At 39.9% G+C, this 21570-nt stretch overlaps 1 protein-coding gene across 9 annotated transcripts in view; it reads right to left on the bottom strand.

Moving 5' to 3' along the window:
- Nucleotides 1-21570, bottom strand: part of CAB39L (calcium binding protein 39 like) — a 108803-nt gene that overhangs the window by 20600 nt on the left and 66633 nt on the right. For all 9 annotated transcript variants that reach the window (XM_025478375.3, XM_049099475.1, XM_049099476.1 and 6 more), the window contains 3 exons: nt 21105-21223; nt 7897-8065; nt 2089-2148 (listed from right to left, as the gene is read on the bottom strand). In XM_025478375.3, coding sequence (XP_025334160.1) covers nt 2089-2148; nt 7897-8065; nt 21105-21223 — 348 coding nt within the window. The remainder of the gene's footprint in view (nt 1-2088; nt 2149-7896; nt 8066-21104; nt 21224-21570) is intronic.

Here is a 21570-nt window from a genome sequence, read left to right as displayed (position 1 = left end):
CGGGACCCCACGAAGAATCACACTGTCGAGATCGCAGTGAGACCCCGAAGAGGAACGGTGGGGGGGGGGTGACTCTGCTGCACAGTGGCCGTGCTGACCGTAGCTCACTAGCCTCCCCGGAGGCTGGGGGACACTGGTGTTTGGGGCCCCGGTCCCAACGTGGCTGGGAGGACCCCTGCCCGGGCCCTTCAGACAGCCAGGGGCTGGGGAAGCTAAGGATCAACCTCCTGCCCCCCAGGACAAGCTTTGGAGGCCACGGGGGTGGGGGGAGTGGGGGGGGCAAGCCCAGCGGAGAACTGAAGGCAAGAGAGGCCAGGCTGGGGCCTGCGGAGGGTGGCAGCGGTGCTGGTCCTCGAGGGGACTGAGTGCGCGGGCGGGCAAGCGAGAAAGTGCAAAGCGCAGGTGAAAACCAACCACGTAGCTCATTAATTACACCCTTTTATATGAAGGCCTTACTGTTTATTGTCAGGATTCTGTGGACAGGAGATGGATCTAATGTTGCGGTAAGTTTTTTTTTTTTTAATTTTAATTCCAGCATAGTCAACACACAGCCTTATATTAGTTCCGGGTGTACAACATGTGGGGATTCAGCACTTTCCTATAGCGCCCGGGGCTCATCACCCCCAGCGCCCTCCTTAACCCCCTCACCTGTTTCCCCCCTGCCCCCACCCCTCCCCTCTGCGCACCATCAGTGTGTTCTCTACAGTTAAGAGTCCTTCTTGGTTTGTCTCTCCTCTGTCTCTCTGTGTCCTTTTTCCTTTGCTCGTTTGTTTCTTAAATTCCACAGGTGAGCGCAATCACATGTAACCGGAACCCCCACATACGTGTGTAAGGAATGAGCGGGCCCACAGATGCCAGCTTCATTATGTGAGGGTCCTGGATTGGTGTCCCATTTCCCAGGCTACCACTAAAGACACAGGAGCCTCAGAAAGCATGAGATGTCACAGGGAGCAGGAGTCCTCGGCTGCTGTCAGGTCAGCACAGCAGGCCCAGTGCCCGTGAAGTCACCAATTTACACAAGACGTGACCATAGGCACAGAGTCGGGTAAATAAGGGATCGAAGGGAACGAGTTCATGGTCTTCCCAATTGTCGTGCGCTGTTTCCCGAGTGCAGGGCATTCTTGCACAACACGTTGACATCACTCACTCTGTAGAAACATGTGGAGCTGACACCACGGGCTTGGTCATAAACTAGCTCAGCTCCCTTATTTTCACTTTTTTTTTTTTTTAAGATTTTATTTATTCATGACAGAGAGAGAGAAAGAGAGGCAGAGGGAGAAGCAGGCTCCACGCAGGGAGCCTGACGTGGGACTTGATCCCGGGTCTCCAGGATCACACCCCGGGCTGAAGGTGGCCCTAAACGGCTGGGCCACCGGGGCTGCCCTTATTTTCACTTGTTGTAAATGTACGTCTAATGTGTCTTTAACCCCTCATCCGGCATCAATAGTTTCTGATCAGGTTCCTGACTCTGGGGGAGCTCAGGGCCAGCTGGGCGGGTACAGACACACCATAGTACAATGTGGTAACCCGTGGCAGTGGCGGTGGGGAGGGAGGACCCGAGCGTGTATGCGGCCGGGTGGGACTTGGGAGAGCTGTCTAGACGAGTCCCGTTTCAGCTGACTCTCAAAAGGATGGGCTGGATTCACCACTTGGGAAGGGAGGTGGAAGGCAGAGTATTTTGGCATTTCCACTAGTAAGTATAACTAATTACCAAGCAAGTAAGATGACCTCTTTTAGTGAGGGTGGAGTGCTCCTCTAGGGGCACCTATTGCCTCTTAAGGGCAACGTGGATGCTCTTACATTGGGATCAAAGTAAACGGGTGCCGGTCATTGTGGGGAGCTCCCAGATAAAGCAACAGGCACAGATGTGAACAATGAGAACGCCCTGATCTCCTGCCACCTTCCCTTTCCCACAAAGTTTCCTGATGACCTGGCTTCCAGGTAAATGGACAAACTGGGTGCATGGAAAAAGTAAGGCTGGTGTTTGCTGTGCATCATAAACAGGAGCCAGTGTCCACAGATCTAAGAGGGAGAGAGAGGAGAGAAGGGACGACGCCATACAACCTTAAAAAGGACTTCTATACTCACAGTGTCATAGTTTTGTTCTAAGAAGTCTGCGACCAACACTTTATGTCTGGTTAGCAAATCCTAGAAAAAGAACAGTTGAGTGAAACAAAACTATTATAGCTAATAAACTTTATAAGTCTGGCTTTTCCTTCTAAGAATTTCGTAAGTTCCCGAAGAGTGTTTTCCTTATATACACAGCATTATTTCCACTCTTAAAGATGTGGAATGCATGTTTGTTTCTTGTTAAAAACAGTAACGTGCTTTGACTCATATATCATTGTCACATGTATGAAAGGGGATAATTTAACCAGTGAAACAAATGGCACCCAAGAGACAGGATTTACAGCATCTCTCTTCAAGCCATGACTACATGGTGATTGTGACGTTAATAATAAGTATCCAAATAAAGTTTATGATGATCTATTCAAAATGTTGTTAGTAATTATTAAAAAAAAAAAAGAATTCTGAATGGCTTAAAACTGCATCTCACAGGTTAACCTTGAAAGATTTTCAAGGATCTCAACTTTTAGTTTTCTTTTTTTTTTTCCACTTAACCACCTTTAAAACAGAGGTACCTAGGACGCTGGGAATCACAAAAATGACACTTGACTGTGCCGTCGCAGGACCATCCTGCCCCTGGGGTAATGGACTGCGTGGTGTTGTGCAGTGACTAAGTCATACAATGCACCCTTTCAAAGCTAAAGACAAGTAGACCGATCTTATTACAGGCATAACTCTCAGAAAACGGAACAAAAGAATAAAGGGACGTTTGACTGTCTTCTACTCGCATCTAAGTTATATCCTTAATTCACCTTGGTGTTGAAAGAAAACAAGCCTCACCTAATTAATCCCTTTTATATGCTTAGAGGCCAAATACCCTGTCTGGGTAGCACGTAGGATTTAATTAAAAACATAACAAGAATTTTTAAGTTTTCCAAAGTAAGTTCTTGTACTTTAATACACATTTAATTAAAATTCCCTAAAAACATAGAGAAGATCCACAACATCAACTCACACAGAACGAAAAAGCAGCTGTGGATGGCAAAACTCCCCTATCTCTATTTTAGTGAGATATTTAATGCGTTTTGCACTAAAATTTTCAAGTTCAGGAACAACGAGACTGGCTATTGATATCCTGTCATTACTCATCATCATATCTTGTTTGACCACCGTGCCTATCAGTGGAAACTGGTACTTTTGTTCTTTTCCCCCAGTAGAACATTCAGTACTAGATTCTGGAACTAGAATTTTAAAATGGGAAAACCCCTCTAAAGGAACTCATTCCTGGCCTGCCCGAGGTCAAAATTCAAACAAGTTTCTCCATCAGGGGACCTCGGAAAGGAGGTGTGGGCTCCGCGGCATTCCGCAGGGCCTCTCGTTTTCAGACACCCGCTTCCCTATTGTCTTTAGCAGGATCAGTGATTTTTTCTGAGCTGACCCCGGTTAGAAAGGGGTCAGCTAATAAGCCTCCAAGGGCTGCAGCAGCCCCTGGATCGGCGTGTTGCACGGGCTGGCAGGTCTGCGTGTGGGGCCATGCGTGTGCTCCCGGGGCTGCAGGCCTGCACACGCGGCGAGAGCCCAGCAGGAGCGCCGGCCGATGAGCGTTGCCTGGAAGGTTCCATTCCTGTACCTGAGCGTTACTCCAAAGAAAGGGGAATCCGGAGGGAGTCCTCTTTAGTAGCAGCATCTTCAAATTTCAAGGGAAAATACTTGAAATAACTTACACATCCAGGAACAGAAAAATAAAATTTGGTGGGATAGGATCGCTGAAGGACGAGTACATGGCGAGTACAGCCAATAAGCGATTCTCTCTCTCTCTCTTACACATACTTGTGTGTATATATGCACAGCTCTACCCTCAAATTTCTGTACGTCGTAAATGCATGCACAAAACTGGAGGAATTGACCACATACACACGTCCGTGCATATACACACATAACACAAACTGCTGCATCGTTATAGATCATGTAACGGTGGGGGGAAAAATAGCTAAAATCCTACCCAAAAAGGAAAGAGCAGAAAGGTGCAAAGAAAAATAAACTTCAAATTTTAAATAATTTGGGCAGCCCTGGTGGCGCAGCGGTTTGGCGCCGCCTGCAGCCTGGGTTGTGATCCTGGAGACCTGGGATCGAGTCCCACATCGGGCTCCCTGCATGGAGCCTGCTTCTCCCTCTGCCTCTCTCCCTCTGTGTCTATGAATAAATAAATAAAATCTTAAAAAAAAAACAAATTTTAAATAATTTAAAAATTATTTAAAACAGTGTGCTCTTCTATCTGCCATTTATGGAGGATTTACTGTGTGTCGGGAGCATGCAGAGTGCTTGACACACGTTACTTCTACTCTTCACAACAACTCCATAAAGCAGGGGTTATTTTCTTCATCTCACAGATGAGGAAAATGAAACTACGAAGTTCACTACTTCCTCAAGGACATCCAGCTAGTCAGGTGGCAGGGGGAGGCAAGTTCAAACCCCTTCGATTCTTGGAAGGAGAGATGAAAGAAATTCTGGTTGTTAGGAATGCTTTTTTTGGGGGGGAAATGACAATTCGTAGACAATGCTGTGGAAAAACTATAAACAATGTTAAAACAGTAATGATTAAACTGGGCAAGAGCCAACAAAAAAGGTACGTCTAAGAGGTTAAAAACAAAAGACAAAAACCAAACTAAAATCAAACTGAAAAACAAGCCTACCAAACAACCAGAAGCCCTCAAAGCCATTTACTTAAAAAGAAACAGTGATCTATGGTCACTGTTCTATTATATTAACCACAGCATTTTGGAAAAATATAGAAATTGGCATTTCTGATATTGTTAGCATACTGGAGAACTTTAAAAAAAAAAGATTTGTTTATTTGAGAGAGAGAAGGAGGGTAGAGAGAGAATCTTAAGCAGGCTCCGTGCTGAGTGTGGAGCCTGATGCAGGGCTCGATCCCAGGACCCTGAGATCATGACCGGAGCTGAAATCAAGAGTCAGGCACTTAATAGAGCCACTCAGGTGCCCCATCCTGCCTTCTTCTTCTTTTTTTTTTTTTTTTTCTGCCTTCTTCTTTTTGGAGACATTTACAGTTATTTAGATTTTTCAGAGACTTAAGTTTGATGGAACATATGCTGAGCTATCAAGTAAAACACCAATTTATCTTTGATATTCAATATTGTGCAGCAAATTAAATTGGGCTGAACATTCCATTATCAAGCATAAAGTTCTTAAATGTTGAAAAAGCTTTGGGGGAACATCTTGAACAGCACATATTCATTTCTATTTGCTTTTTTGCCTCCGTGAGGGTTTGTTCTTTGTTTATAGTTATTTGTGAAGCTTTGCTTACAGTCTTTTTAAAAAAGGAACCAAGTTTGTTTCCATGACAGCAGAGTCGTCGTGTCTATTAATAGAAAACATCTCCTCAGCTCTTCAGGCACAGACAGCTCGCTAGACAGCACTGGAGTTGTCTTGTGTGTGAAGTCACCCTCTGTCACCGTGTGGCCTCGAGCGGCCCCGGGGGTGCTCGTCTGTGGCTGCTGCACAACCTCTGCTCTGCGGGGTGCGGCTGGGGGGCCTGCGGGGCCTTCCCTGCAGGAGCCCAGCAGGTGCCCCTGGGGGCTGTGCGCCCTCAGCCTGTCCCTCCCTGTCCCCCCCTCCCCTCACCCTCGGCGCTCTGGCTACTTCTCCTCCCAGGCCTTGCCGTCTCCGTGCCCAAGGCACCCCCCTTTGCCGTCTCCCTGGGTGGGCCCTCTCGGGGAGGCCCGGGGCACAGCAGGCCTGGAGACCGGCTCCCCCCCACGCAGCCCCCACACTGGCTCCTCACCTGCCCCAGGCCTGCCCAGGGCTCCTTTCCTCTCCCTCCAGGCACTTCGACCCTGGGCCCCCACCTGCACCTGCCCCCACCCCCCCACCTCCCGTTTGTGCGAACTGATGTGCCCAGGACACTGTGCTCCCCGCCGGGATCTTCTCTCTGACAGGTCTCATCAGTTCAATTGTCCTTATTTAGAGGCATTTCTAGAGAGATGGTGCAAATGTCGAGGCAGGGTGTGTCCCCGGCGGGGCCCTCCCCTCGGCGCCCCCTCCGGCCTCTGCTCCCTGACGCTCTCCCACCCTGGCTGCCACCACGGGTGTGTCTGGATCTTCTCTCAGAGCCAGGGCACCTTCTCAGAGAGGCTGAGGAAACCCCAGTGTACGGACCACATGTGGTTTTCAGTGTAACAAGCGACCACGTTTACCTTTCTTGATCTCTGGAGAGCTGCTAAACAGAACTATTTATCAGCTGGGCCATAGGCAACTTTCAAGTCGTTCACATAAAGTAATAGGATTAAAGTATTTACTAATACTGGTGTATGGACTAATGTCAATATCGCTGAAATACGTCTTTAAGATAATATATGAAAAATAAAAAGTCATACATGGATTACTATTAAGTAACAATGTATATTTATATCCTAAAAAAAGAGTAGAAGTAAATTTGGAATGACATAAATGGAACAAGTACATTGCTGAAATGCTTTTAAAAAAATGAATCTGAATATATACATTTAAATGAATCTTGCCCCTTTTGTAATTGACTTTTTTTTTTTGTCAATGATGCTATTACAGCATCAGCTTAAAATATTTTCAGAATTCCTCTTCTAAAATCATCTTCAGAGCCAATGTGGTATACTCTGAAGGAAGTCAGACTCTGTTTTAGTCATTTTAAAATTTCTTTTTATTATCATTACCATTATTATCACCAAAACCAAAAACAGTTCTAGCTACCACGATCACCCACTTTACCCATTAACCTGAATGTCAGACAGCTTTGTGCTATTTCCAAAACTTTTATGCGCCCTCCAAGGATGACGATTTGCCATTACTGAAAAATGAACATGCCACAGACAATGATACCAGTTTCAAAATATATTAAATAATGGCAGGATAGTAAGAAGAAGTAAATGATTTCCAAAGACAGAAATCTTTAAGGTGACATCATTCACCAGATGTGTAAGTTCTAGTATTTTAGCCTGCAAATTAGCTACATTATTTTCTAATATGCTTTCTGAACATCTTTGTGATGGTCAAACTCAGAAAGCAGACTGGTGGTTGCAGGGCTCGGGGAGGGGGAAATGGAGCAGCGTTGTTGCACCACAGCGAGAAGATAACTTGACCTTAGGAAACTGCACTAAAACATGGTAAGATGACAACTTTATGTTATGTTATTTTATACCAATTAAGAATTTTTTAATATAAAACTAAGATTAAATTTATTTCCCATTTAGTAACAGAGTAGATAGTACGTTTACAAGAATATAGATGGTTATGAAAAAAACCCACAATTTATTTATGAGCAATTTGTTTCAGTGTGTGGGAATTTATGATTGCATTGATAAAGGATGTCCTTCATGTGCAAAGATCGTATCCATCATATGAAGGATCTTCAGCTCCCTTTGATGCCCAGTTCCCTTCCTTGCAGATGACCGCTGTTCCTGCTTCCCTGGTAATCTTCCACAGGTATTCAGCCCAGATGCACTTTAAGTGGCAGCTGATGCCCTTTGTTTTTAACATAAATGAAGGCATGCTTTGCACAGAATACCACATGTGCGCTTCTGTATTGCAATTCATTCTGTAGGAGCCTGTGACAAGTATTTTGAATTGTTTTTTCCACAATGTTATAGACTGGCCTTCTAGAATGCATTACTGATGAGGCTCTTTATGATTGACATCATAAATCTCAGTTGGTTGTGCTCAGGTGTAAGGGATAGCCTTTTCTGCTTTTTAAAATTAAACTGCCTCCTCAGGGGCCAACTGACTTTAACTAGATGCTGAAACTAAATGACTGAACTGATTCAGGAAAAAAAAAATTACCTTAAAAGTAGCAAAGGCATCTGAAGCGATATCGAATGTTGACAACTCCACATACTTAAAGAAGTCTCGGAACTGACTAGAAAACAGGATGATTTTGGCAAGTGGTTCATGTCGAATACATTCTCTCAGCATAATCCCACAACGTAAGGCAATCTGTGGGGCTTCATATCTAAAGCATAATAAACAAGAGACAAACAGAGAACTCTGTTATCCTAACAAAGTAATATTAATGGTATCAAAAGACCCATTTTGATACTCCGGTTAATGGAACCATAGTCGCCATTTGTCACAGTTCATTCAGACACCATTCCTTCAATATCCACTGACTATCTCTGACGTGCCTGGCACTATTCCAGATGCTGAGGACACAACAGTAAGCACAGCAGGTCACTGCCTTCCTAGAGTTCATGTTTTTTAGTAAGAATACTAGTTAGTCTCTGGGAAACGAACTAGGGGTGGTGGAAAGGAAGGAGGGCGGGGGGTGGGGGTGAATGGGTGATGACAGGCACTGAGGGGGGCACTTGATGGGATGAGCACTGTGTGTTATTCTGTATGTTGGCAAATTGAACAGCAATAAAAAATAAATTTATTATTAAAAAAAGAATACTAGTTAGTGGGGGTAAGAGACAGATTACAAACAATGAAAAGAAATTTCATGTTCTGAGAAGTGCTATGAAACAGAAGACATTAAAATACCTATACTACAGAGTGTGACTACTTACCTTACTTTAGTTTAGACTGAGGGGTCAGGGAGAGAGCAAAGCGTTCCAGGCAAAGGGAACTAACCGCAAAGTCTCCGAGGCAAGAACCAGCTTGGTGAGTCAGAGATAAGCAAGGCCAGCATGGCTGGAATGTAGGGCAGGAGTGGTGAGAAGGGTGAAACAAGGCAAGAGTGGAGAAGGGCAGGGGCCACATCACAGAGGGTTCCCGCTCCACAATCTAAGATAAGGAGGGTGGTTTTAAAGTGTGGTAGGAAGCCTCTGGAGAGTTTAAAGCAAGTTTAAAGCATATGGCCTAATGAATGCTTTAAAAAGATTGCTCTAGGGCAGCCTGGGTGGCTCAGTGGTTTAGCGCCGCCTTCGGCCCTGGTTATGATCCTGGAGACCCGGGATCGAGTCCTGCATCGGGCTCCCTGCATGGAGCCTGCTTCTCCCTCTGCCTGTGTCTCTACCTCTCAGTCTGTTTCTCATGAATAAATAAATAAAATCTTTAAAATAAATAAAATTAAAAGATTGCTCTGGGCATCTGTGGAGAATCTATTATAAAACGGGGGAGTGGGCAGGAGGAGGAGTGGGTGCCCAGCTAGAGACTATGGTGGCCTGGGCTGAGGTGGCCATAGTACGATAGAGGACCGTGGGCAGATGGTGCACATTGTCTGGAGGCAGAGTAAACAGGCCTTGCTGGAGGAGGGTGGGGAACAAATTTGGAGTGAAGGAAATTGAGGATTCAACGATTCCCCCTATTTTTGGCCTGAATAATTGGGTAGATGGTGGTGCCAATTTTAAAGATGAATGAAGGGCAGCCCAGGTGGCTCAGCGGTTTAGCTCCGCCTTCAGCCCAGGGCCTGATCCTGGAGACCTGGGATTGAGTCCCCCGTCGGGCTCCCTGCATGGAGCTTGCTTCTCCCTCTACCTGTGTCTCTGCCTCTCTCTCTCTCTCTCTCTCTCTACTTCTCTGTGTCTCTCATGAATAAATAAAATCTCAAATAAAAATAAAAAAAATAAAATAATAAAATAAAAATAAAGATGAATGAAACTAGTAGAGGAACAGTTCATTGAAGAAATTGAAAGACCATGTTAAGTTTGAGATGCCCCATATCTAAGCAGAGGTGTCTCCCAGGCAATAGAACGTATCTACCTGGAATTCAGGGAGAAGATAGGATAAGGATAGATATTACATGCACTCAGATATATATGATTTGTATGTCATAGATGACCAATACTAAGTAGCTGTGTATTGATGGACTCACTGAAGTCATGAATTACAGCTCAAGGTGAAAACTGCACTAGAAAAACACAATGTCTACTGTAGGAAACAACTCAGGACTGGCACATTAGATCTGTTCCATCCCTGATTTAATGGCAATGCCTCCAGGGTCAAATTCAACCTGAAATAAATGTAGGTTTGAGTTATATTCCAGTGTATGGTAAGGGTGCAAGAAAATCAACAGTACTCAGCTCAAGTAAAACAAACTCAGTATTAAAATGAAACAGTTGAGGGTGCCTGTGTGGCTCAGATGGCTAGGCACCTGCCTTCAGCTTGGATCATGACCCTGGGGCAGTGGGATGGAGTCCCGGATCAGGCTCCCTGCTCAGTAGAGAGCCTGCTTCCCCCTCCTCCTCTGCCGCTCCCTCCCCTGTGATCTCGTGCTCTCTCTCTCTCTCAAATGAATAAAATATTAAAAAAAAAAAAGATACAGTTGACCATTGTAGATAAATAGTAGAATAGAACAAAGGAAGAGATAGTTGTAAAAGACTGGGAAGTGTGCATAGGATTAAAAAAATCTCATTTCATCTCAGTTTAAATACAATATTAGTTTTTATGGTTCTCATACAAAGCCTACTGGGGAAAAAATTCAATTATCTCAATTCTTGAAAAAGTACTTTCCTATAATGTTGAGAATAGAAGAAAAATGACATACATAAAGGCCCTACATAATCTTTCAAACTTACCATGAATTTTGCAAGTTAGAAAGAGTCCAGCAAAAAAATACTTTTAAAAGCAAAAAAGGCCACTGAACACATGAGAACTGAAATGAACAGATAAGAAAGAAAACTCGATGGATGAAAATCGAAACAAAACGACTCCTACACAAAGTTTCAAGATATAACTTGCCAAATATGAGTTGGGCAATAAAAAAATCATGCATTATTCTTTATAATATCTACACGAAATTTGATTCAAGAATAGTTTCCCTCCTAAAACTTAGGAAACCCACTACTTTACAAAATCAAATCTATATATACGGTAGGGAAAATGGTAAACAGGGATATTTGAGAGGATTCATTAAACTAGGGTAGTATTTATCATTTTGTCCTGTTTTATGCTGAATCCTATCTACAAATAGCCTTTGAGTTTTCCCTGAATAATTCAGATTAACATTAGGTGCTAATCTATTCAGATAGACATGATTATTTGCAGAATATTAAGAAAATGTCTATAGTGTTAATAATTTCTCTTACCAGAAGAACTTGAATATCAGTCTGCTGGTACACATGGAAGAGTTACATATGGGAAAATATTAAAATGTGATAAAGAGGGGTATATTTTCTAAACTGTGAAGGAGAAAAACAACGCTGTTCATTGGTAGAGTACGTTAGACAGTATGAAATAAAGAACTTATGATCATTAAAATCCAGACTTAGTGAGTTATTTACAGACTTTTGTAAGTTGCCTCTGAACTCAACTTTTCAGTTTCATTTCTCATCCCATTCCTTACGTCCTTGGGGTCTGTCTGCCATTCTCTCCATCTAGAATGTCCTTCTTTCATTTCTACCTTTAAGATCCTCTCTTATCTTTCAAGGCTTCGTTTAAATGATACCGCCTCCTTGAAGTCTTTCCTAATAACCTACCACTCAGATTATTCTCTCTCTCCTTCATATTCTTACAACAGTTTGTCTGTAATTCCAGTTTAGCACTTTTTTTTTCAAACTGCACTGTGTTACATCACCAATGAATTGTTAGACATCTGTCTAGATCACCTCATTTCAAACAACTTCATGTGACAGGTTTTACTTCTTACCTTCTCCTGTCCTCCTCCACTCTCTCTATAGGGTTTCTGGATCTTATTTGTTACTTTTCCCTATCCCTACTTCAATCTCCAAAGAGTGCTTAGCATAATGTTTTGCATGAAGTAGGCATATAATGAAATTAGTGAATTTCTTTCTTCTTCTTCTTTCTTCTTCTTCTTTCTTCTTCTTCTTTCTTCTTCTTCTTCTTCTTCTTCTTCTTCTTCTTCTTCTTCTTCTTCTTCTTCTTCTTCTTCTTCTTCTTCTTCTTCTTCTTCTTCTTCTTCTTCTTCTTCTTCTTCTTCTTCTTCTTCTTCTTCTTTGAGAGAGAGAGAGAGAGGGAGAGAGAGAGGTGCCTGAGTAGGTGGGGGAAGAAAAGGCAGAGAAAAAGAGAGAATCTTAAGCAGGCTCCATGCCCAGTGTGGCTCAATTTCACAACCCTGAGATTGTGACCTTAGCAGAAATCGAGAGTCAGATGCTTAACCAACTTGGCACCCCTGAAGTCAATGAATTTCAAATTCCAACTGAAAATCTTAATACTGGAACTTTAATGAAACTCAAACTCTGGCTTACACAGAATGTTGTATGATCTCCAGCCAACATTTTCTCATTTCTTAATTCAATTTCCAAACCGAGACTATCTATAAAAAGTTTATACTCCAAGCTTTTGTGTGTAATTAGTTCACTTTTTCCTTTCATTTCGTAAAGTTTATTGGAAGCATCTGTGATATACTATTTATTCTTGAAAACTAAGGAAATATTTTTTAAAATACTCCTCTGGGTCAGAACACATGTTGCATCCCACTAGTTTGTGCCTAACAGTGGAAATGTCATTCTCTGAGATGACAGCATGTTAGAATTAGGAATACTCTGGGATATGTAAAGAAATTCTTAGTTTTCCTCAGTATCACTTAAGGGATCTGTAATTTATATATATCATTTCGAACTTTCTACTTTCTTGGATATTGGCTTCTGATAGTTTATTGCCTACTATATAAAGATGTGCTCCACAAATTAAGCCTATCTTAAGTTTCAAATCCCAATAACATTAATACCCTTATTCTTGGTTCAGAGTAAATATCATATCTATTCTATTCTAGTCCACTTATGAAAAAGGTTCCCAAGGGCAGGGACCATGATGAATCACTGCGCCTCCACAATGACTAATTTATGTCAGGTTGCTAATAAAGATTAATCCAATAAATGTTGAATGATTATTTGATAGAACTGAATTATATCTTCCTTTTTGATTTGTAGTTTGGATCGTATAGTCTGGCCTCTATGTTAGTATGGAGAAGGCACAACACTATATATGCATGTTTTTCAAATAATCACACTGTATAAGATTCTCTTTCTAATTTAATAAAAGCTCAAATATAAGAGCAATTGTCTCATCTAGCAGTGAGCTACAGTAAACATTACACAAATTATACAATAGTCAGAAGATCTTGTGAAAAAATATCTATAAGGGGGAAAATGACTTTTGTTATTGCTGGAAGCAAACAATGTCAGGCAGTAGTTGGAAAAATTTTGTAAAATGTCATTTTCCTCAATACAGACAAGAGGTTTTGCTTTTAATCTAGATATATTTGCTTACTTTAAAAAAATGAGATAACTGTCCACTAAAAACACTTAGAAGTAGTAACAATTCAATGTCAATGAGAAGCCCTAGCATCCAGATTACAGTCTCTAAGAACTATTTCTCACTAAAAAGAACAAGAGTCCTTGGTAGAAATGGCTGATTCCAAGTCTGTTAGGAAATGTACAAGATGGGCTTGGCATATCTTGCGCCAGAAAGCAAGAAATCTCTCACACACTAATGGGGGCAACTTGAAGGGGCCACAGATAGACACTTGAGAGCACTAGCAAGACAAATGAAACATATGGAAAAAATTAAACCCATAAATTCATAATGATAATAAAAGGATGAGGGAAGAGGGAAGGTGGCAGGGAAGGGGAAGGCAGAGGGAGGGATGGAGGGGGAGAGAGAGAGAGAAGAAACTCACTAGAGGCCAATGGAAGTTCCTGAGGTAACGACTTATTTCTCTCTAAATTGATAGTGTTAGGAAAAGAATTAGGCATTTATTCTATTTATTCTACCTCTATGGTATGAACTGTATTTTAGAGTAGTTAAATTGTGGTAGATGAGGGAACATTATTCTCTATAAAACTACTCTAGTTTATAAATACATGAGAAGTGACAGGATTAGAAAATCATCTTTTTGTAACTGCTAATGAAATGACTGAATCATACAGTGTTTGTCAATGAATGGTAAAACAATTAAGTGTAAGGTTGGTGAGGAACTTTACGTTGGATTAAGCTGTCTCCACCTGCATGCACCCTGCATTACAAAATGCATGTCGCCTGATGAGATGAAATATGAACTACGCAGCATCACCTACAAAATAGGACTGCCAAAATATAAATGGAATCTGAATCTAATAAAGTCTTTAAATATAACCTCCAGGACAGAAATACAGGGGACAGAGGAACAAGTTAAGTGACACCATTAGCAAACAGTATGACAAATCCAGAATGGAGGAAATTCTGTAGCATAATGAACTCAGTTTTTCAAAAAGTCAATGAGATGAAAAGGGGACCGGGTGCTGTTCTCAATGAAAAGAGACTTTAAAAAGACCTATATTACAACCAAATACAGTAAGTGGATCTTGTTAGGATCCTCAACTGAACAAACCAATATGGAAATTTTGGGGAGGGGGCAATCAAGGAAATTTGAGTATGGGTTAAGTGTTAGTTACTATAGAATCAGTGTTACTTTTTAAGCATAATAATTACATTGTGATTTTGTAAAATTTATTTTTTTATTTTTTGAAAAGCTTTAGAAAGTAAATTATTTAGGGTTGACACAATGAGATTACATGAGGTTTGAGATTTGCTTTAAAATACTCCAGCCAAAAAAGAGGGGGGTAGCAGTTGGGGAGATAGAGGAATCAAACACAGTGAAATGCTGATGGTTGTTAAGATTGGGTGATGGATACAGATACAAAGGGTTTCTTTCTACTTTCTATTTTTGTATATGGTTGAAAATTATTATTAAAAATTTTTTAAATAGTATTTGGAGAAATTTATGATTTCAATATTAGACTTCTGGAACATCTTCCATTGGCTATGATTTTTTTATGGGTCACTGAGAGGAGTTTAGGTGACTTCATCCTCAAGTTCTCTCAGTAACTTGGAATGTCACTTGCCTGGTCCAAGAGAAAAGTTCATTTAGAGAAAGTCTTTACTTAAAATCTTTTCATAAAGTTTGGGGTTCCAAATCCTTCATATTTCATTCCCTATATTCAGATAATTATCTTTGATGAGCAAGTATCAATTCCTTCCTGGTTAGAATTAGGTTCAATACAGAATGATACCATCATTTGATAACGGATGTTACCATCATTAAGTAACATCAGTTGGACTTGTAAAGGAACCAATCAAGTTTTGTCCCGAGTTTTTAAGCAATTTTACAAGAGATAATTCAGTAGAAATTGTTAACAAAGGATTTAGCATTTTAAGCTAAACTAAACAATGATGATGGGTAGAGTTGATTCTAACAAAACTGTCCTAAACTGTTTAGGACTTTTTGTCTACCCTGTACTCAGGATCCTCTGTAATTTCCTTTCCCTTCACACCTGAATGGTTCACAAATCTATTAAAGATATAGTAATGGTAAAGAACATGGAATTTAGAGACAGATATGGATTGAAAACTTGGCTTTGTCATTTATTAGCTGTGTAACCTTAAGCAATAGACTTACTCTGAGTTTCAACAGCCTCATCTGTAAAATAGTAAGAATACCCAGTCTTTGCAATATTATTAAAAGAATTACATGAAATAACATAAGTAAAGATGTTGAATGCAATACTTGGCACAGAGCATGAACTCAACATCTAACAACAGGATGTGAAGGAATGAATTTAAAGTCTGGTTTAAAGAATAAAAGAAGAATCATTATACCAGAGATTAAAGCCCAGAGGTATCATCACCAAATTGTTGATAATGGTTTCTTTGGGAGAGATTATGGTTTGTACTCCCCTTCTATATTAGACATTTCTAAAATATTTGAAGTTTAAAATAATAAATATGTACTACTTTGAGTCAAAAAAATTAAGATATTTTTTAAATATCTGCTTTCTTCATCCCTAATATCACTGCTAACATTTGAATTCTTCCAAGCTGGAACCTCAGCACCTTCACAGTGCAAGCAATTTTCTACACTGCCACCAGAACCCATCGCCTCCAGTCTCTGGGTGGTTCCACTTTACCTACAGAATGACATCCAGACTCCTTGGTGGGGCATAGAGAGCTCTTCACAATATGTTCTCAGCCTTTCCAGTTTTATCCCCCAACCTTCTCTCTCAGTCACACTGGACTCCAGCTACTCCAGAAATCCTGTCATCCTCCAAAACAGTTATGCACTTCGATGCCTCCATGTCTTTGCCCAGGAGGCACTCAATCCTTCTCCTCTTTGTGCCTATTTGGCAATTTTCTACTTTAAAACCTGCTCCTTTTTGGATGTACCATAAAGTAACAATAGTGAGTTGTCTCTTCTCACTGTAGACTGTGACTGCTTGAGGAATGGAGAGCTGGATAGTATTCTGAGAGCACAGATTCTGGAGCCAGACTGCTTGGGTTTATATCATACTAGCTATGTGCCTTTGGATAAGTTAGTTAACCTCTCTGGGCTGCAGTATCCTCATGTATAATATAGGTTATAACAAACTAACAATAACAACAGCAATAATAACTACCTATAGCACTATTATATATATATATGTATATACATAAAGCAAGGCCTAACATTTCATAAATATGATCTAAACTTCTACCATGACTATTGCTATTATTAGTGTTATTATTACTAGTACTGTTATTATTGAAGGCCCTTCATAAATGAACTAAGGAGCAGTTTTAACCTTATAGACTAAACTAGATATTAACTTTCTAGAAGAAATGGTAAGACATTTTATAAAGCTTTTCTAGTGATCAAAAGTGGAGAAGTTATTCTTAAATAATTCCTATTTTTCTATTGTGTGCTATAATTACATGAAAATGGAGTCTTAGAAATCTGTATATTAACAAAGTAGCCAATAATTAAGCAATTAAAAATTATTTTCTCCACCTACTAGAAAAAATGAATGAAAGCTATTTAAGTTTTTCTTCGTAAATACCGAAAAAAATGACATACAATTATCTATTAAGACTTATACATTAAAATAGGATCACTGGTAGATACAGGTGACTAATAAATAGAGAGTTTATATTTCAAATATAATGAATACTTTTACTTAAATCAACTTAATAATTCGTTTATAAACTGAATGACTTGTTGCATCAAATAATTTGTATATGAATTGTAGTCATATGAATTAATCAGAAAACACACCATCAAATGGGACATAAACACATTTTCAAATAAAGTATAATAAAGATTTACCGATTATTCATACTCAGTAAACTTTATATGTAATCCCAATTATTAAAAAGCCAAGGTCCCACAAATTTTAGAGTCACATATAAACATAATCCAACAGTAAAAAGTCATCTAAAAAAAGCCATTTAAAGAGATTCCAATCGGGGTGCCTAGGTGGCTCAATTGATTAAGTGACCGGCCGACTCTTGTTTTCAACTCAAGTCATGATCTCAGGATTGTGAGATCAAGCCTCACACCGGGCTCAACATGGAGTCTGTTTGAGGTTCTCACTCTCTCACTCTTCCTCTCCCTCTGCCCTTCCCCCCACTCATGTGTCTGCTCTCTTTCTGTAAAATAAATTACAAAAATATTCACTTAAAACCTACAGCATCATTTCTTAAACTCCCTTCCCTCCTCCAATTCACTGTGTAGCTGCTTTGGAGCTTCCGCCTGTTAAGCCTCCCAATACTCTCATGAAGTAGGTGGGTCTCCTCCATCTGACTCCTTCCTGCTCATCTCCATGCCTCGTTTGCAAGTGGACATCACGTCTACCTTAGTCTAGTTCCCCTGCCTGGCTTCCTTGCACCAATTTTTTTTATGGTTTGTAACTCCCCTTCTGTAGGAGAAAGGGTGGGAGCCATGGCACACAATTACACATTAATGCATCCCATGCACACCACAGATCAAAAGGCTCACTATAGATCTGTAATATGTTCCAGCAGTTAAATTATTAATAAATAACACTTAGAATTAGCTGCTTATCTTCTGTATTATATACAGAAATGGAAGAGAAGTTGTTTTCTTCAATGTAACATAATTTTTCATCAACTTAATTTTCTAAATAAATATCCAATTATGCTGTTTTTATATCTTTCATAAAGCATATATGATATGTAAATGTATCAAATGTATATACATTTTACCATGCAGAAAAGAAATGAAGTTAATTAAATTAATTTACTTATTGCTATTAATTAATTATTAAGTAAGTAATTCATTTTTAGAGAGAGAGCAAGAGAGAGCCTGAGCAAGAAGGAGGGGCAGAGGGAGAGTGAGAGAGATCATCTCAAGAGGCCCCACTCAGCGCAAAGCCCAATACGGGGTTCAATCTCATGGCCCTGACTTGAGCTGAAATCAAGAGTTAAACATCAAGAGATGTTTAACAGATTGATCCACCCAGGCATCGCGTAGAAGGTATTGCTTTAGATCATCCATACCCCTGCTCTTCTACATCAGTCAACACAATCTCCAGGACAACACATTTCGGCATTCTCAAGGGATCATTTCTTTATAAGCTCACTTTTCAAAACTACTATTAATTTATCTCATTTCCTGAAACACAAATCTGACGCTCTTTCTCTCTCCAAAACTCTTCAGTGGCTTCCCATCCCCTTGAGGATAATGTCTAGTGCTTTAGAGCTTAACATTTTAGAATCTCCAGAAGTGGGTATAAATTGATCACCTTGGCCTTATTCACCAAGGACCAGCTGTGCAAATCATATCCTTGTGGGTCCATTAAGACTTGCAGATCCATGTGAGCTGCAAACGAGCACTTTATAATGTTATTCTGACACTTGTATATGACCTTTATTATATTTGTTTTAAATTGTTTACATGTTTCCATGGGAACTGCAGCTCTTAAGAGGAATACAGATAATAATTTCTTAGATTAGTAGTTCCTGAGTCCCATGTGCTACATGCTGTGCTTCATAAGCATTATCTCATTATCTCACTGATGTAGGTATTACTATTGACTCCATACTGCAATGAGGAAACCAAGACATAAGGAAGTTAGATAACCCACCCACGATCTTATAGTAAGTAATCGGCAGAACCCTGGCTGAAAACACAAATCTTTCTGATGATGCAGAGTCAATGGCATATAATGCAACATTATTTTAGTATGAAGGTAATATTACAAATTTTATTTTTATTTTACAGATAAGAAAACTGAGGTTTGGAAATGTGTAATATCTTGTCTAAGGTCACAGAACCAGGAAGTACAAGAGATGAGAAGAAGGAATAATCAGAGAACAAAAAAGAGTTCTTATAAATTAAAAATAGAGTAGCTGAAAGGAAAATTCAATAGAGTTTATCTCCAATTACATGTAAAATTAACATCTTCCAACACATACAAAGATAAGAAATGGAAAACAGAAGAACTAAGAAATCAATCCTGGAGATTCAACTCTAACAGGAAATCTAGGAAGCAGAAAATGGAAGGGAAGAAAGTTTCAAAGAAAAAACAGGTGACAGAGAATAACAGCAGTGTACCAAAATCCACTGTCCTCTTCTTCCTAGATGCTAGACAACACTTCTCAGATTTCCTAAAGAACTAAGGGGCCAAATGACCAAGTGCTCTCAAATGGAATATGAATGGGAGTAATATGAGCCATTTCCAGGCATGGCTGATAATTTCTCCCGTGTATTTTCGCCTTCCTGTGAGGGGAAATGACAAAGCTGAACAAAATGATCTTAGGAACCATATGCTGAGGAAGGCAGAAGATCCCGCTGACCTAGAACATCTGCTCTGCCCTGTTATATGAGAAATAATCTTATGGGGAAGCCACTCCATTTGCAGGCCTATTTGCTATAAAGTTTTAATGCTTGTTATGAGGTTAGCCTACTCTAATACATATTAGCATATTTCCCTTTCCAGAATTGAAAGACACAACTCTCCAGTAGAAACAATATTTTGTACCAAAATAAAAAAAAAAAGTAATCACAGGAACAAATAATAATTATATAGCCATGATAATTTAAATGTGAGTTTTAATAAAATAAAAAGTTATGATAAAGGACACTGGGAGGAAAAGAGGAAGGAAAATAAAGAAAAAGACTATCTTAGTCTATGAGAAAATCAAAAGATTGTTTTTAAAACTGACAAACTGAAAGATTAGTATTAAGTTCATTCTTTGAAATTTAGAGGTAAATACCAGATGAACAAACAAAAGAGATGAAAGTGGTTGTCTCTGGGCAATGGGACTAAGGAATGGAGAAAGAAGACACAAAAAGCTGCCGTGGGTTGATATACCTTATTTTTAAACTAGGTGTTATGTATGACCTTATACAGTTAAATACTTTAAAATGTGTGAGAGAGGAAATGGGAACTGAACAGAGATGAGATGGACTAGGTATGGAACAGCATGCTAGGTTTGAGACTGTGGAGTAGAAAGACAGGGCAGGGGAGGAAGAGGGCAGTCTGCTCTCCCCAAGCCTTCCGATATTTAGATCTCCGATCTTCAGGAGTTAGAAAGGCCTCAGAATGCCTAAGAAACATTTGTAAATGAGTATATACACAAAAACAAAAACAAAAAAACCCCAAAGATTCTATTATTTGACTAGATTTTAGTTTTCTGGATCCCCTATATATTAGTCTATCCCCACATGGAAGCATGTCGCCTTGGCAGATGCTAGCCACTGGAAGGTGTGTGTGTGTGTGTGTGTGTGTATGTGTGTGTGTAATGAGGATCAGAGTCAGGGGATTTGGCCTCAGGCAAACAGCAAAAAGGGAACTGAGTAGCTAGGAAAAGGGAAGATTGGGAAGCACGGGTAATAATAGGCAGAGATAGAGATAACAGGAAACTAGAGGACAAAGAAACAGTAAATGGAAGGAATTTTATTTATTTATTTATTTATTTATTTATTTATTTATTTATTTATTTATTTATTTATTTATAGGAATTCTATTTAGACACGAAGATGCAAAGAAAAGAATTTGCTGTAACCTAAGTAATCACAGAGATGGAGAGATGGAGATTTGGAGGGCTGACCTCAAGCACGGCAAACAGTTCACCGTGATTCCAAAAGAGAACCCATCACACCTCAAATGAGGCTAATAACTCTTTTTTTTTTTTTTTTTTTTTTGTAAGTAGGCTCCACACTCAGCATGGAGCCCAACACAAGACTTGAACTCACAACCTTGAGATCAAGACCTGGGCTGAGATCAAGAGTCGTCAGATGCTTATTACCCAACTGAGCCACGCAGGCGACCCAGTGCTGTGTACTTTTAACAACTATTCTATACTCAAGCCTACTTTAAAGGGAACCATGTACCTACCCCTTGAGGAGCATAAACAGGATATGAGGATGAGCACTAATGTACTCCACAGTTGGACTCCGAGTGCCTATCTGTCTTCTCAGGATGTTGTTAAATATCTGGGTCACATCTTTTTTTCCCTGTCAAAGAAATGAACAACCATTAAATTGCGCACTTGAAATAGGTGAATTATATATGTGTAGTATAAGTTATAACTCAAAAGCTGTTTACGCATACACACACGAAAGAAAAATAGCACTGTTCTTTGTAATATCCCAACCCATTAATTTATTCTGGTTGTATATCTTTAGTCAGCTATGCTTTCACACATTCAGAGTCTACGAAACGGATACAGCTCTGTTCCACAGGATTTGCACTATGGCTAATTTGAACTATTAGAATATTTCTCACAGTAGTAAATGAAATGGCACAGAAGAATATAAAATAGTAGTGAATAGGATACAATTGAATTCCTTAGGCTTTTTTA

This window comes from Canis lupus, chromosome 22 (assembly GCF_003254725.2).
Source record: "Canis lupus dingo isolate Sandy chromosome 22, ASM325472v2, whole genome shotgun sequence".
NCBI lineage: Eukaryota > Metazoa > Chordata > Mammalia > Carnivora > Canidae > Canis > Canis lupus.
The sequence above is the reverse complement of the archived record's forward strand: the minus strand, read 5'-3'. Positions and strand labels throughout refer to the sequence as shown.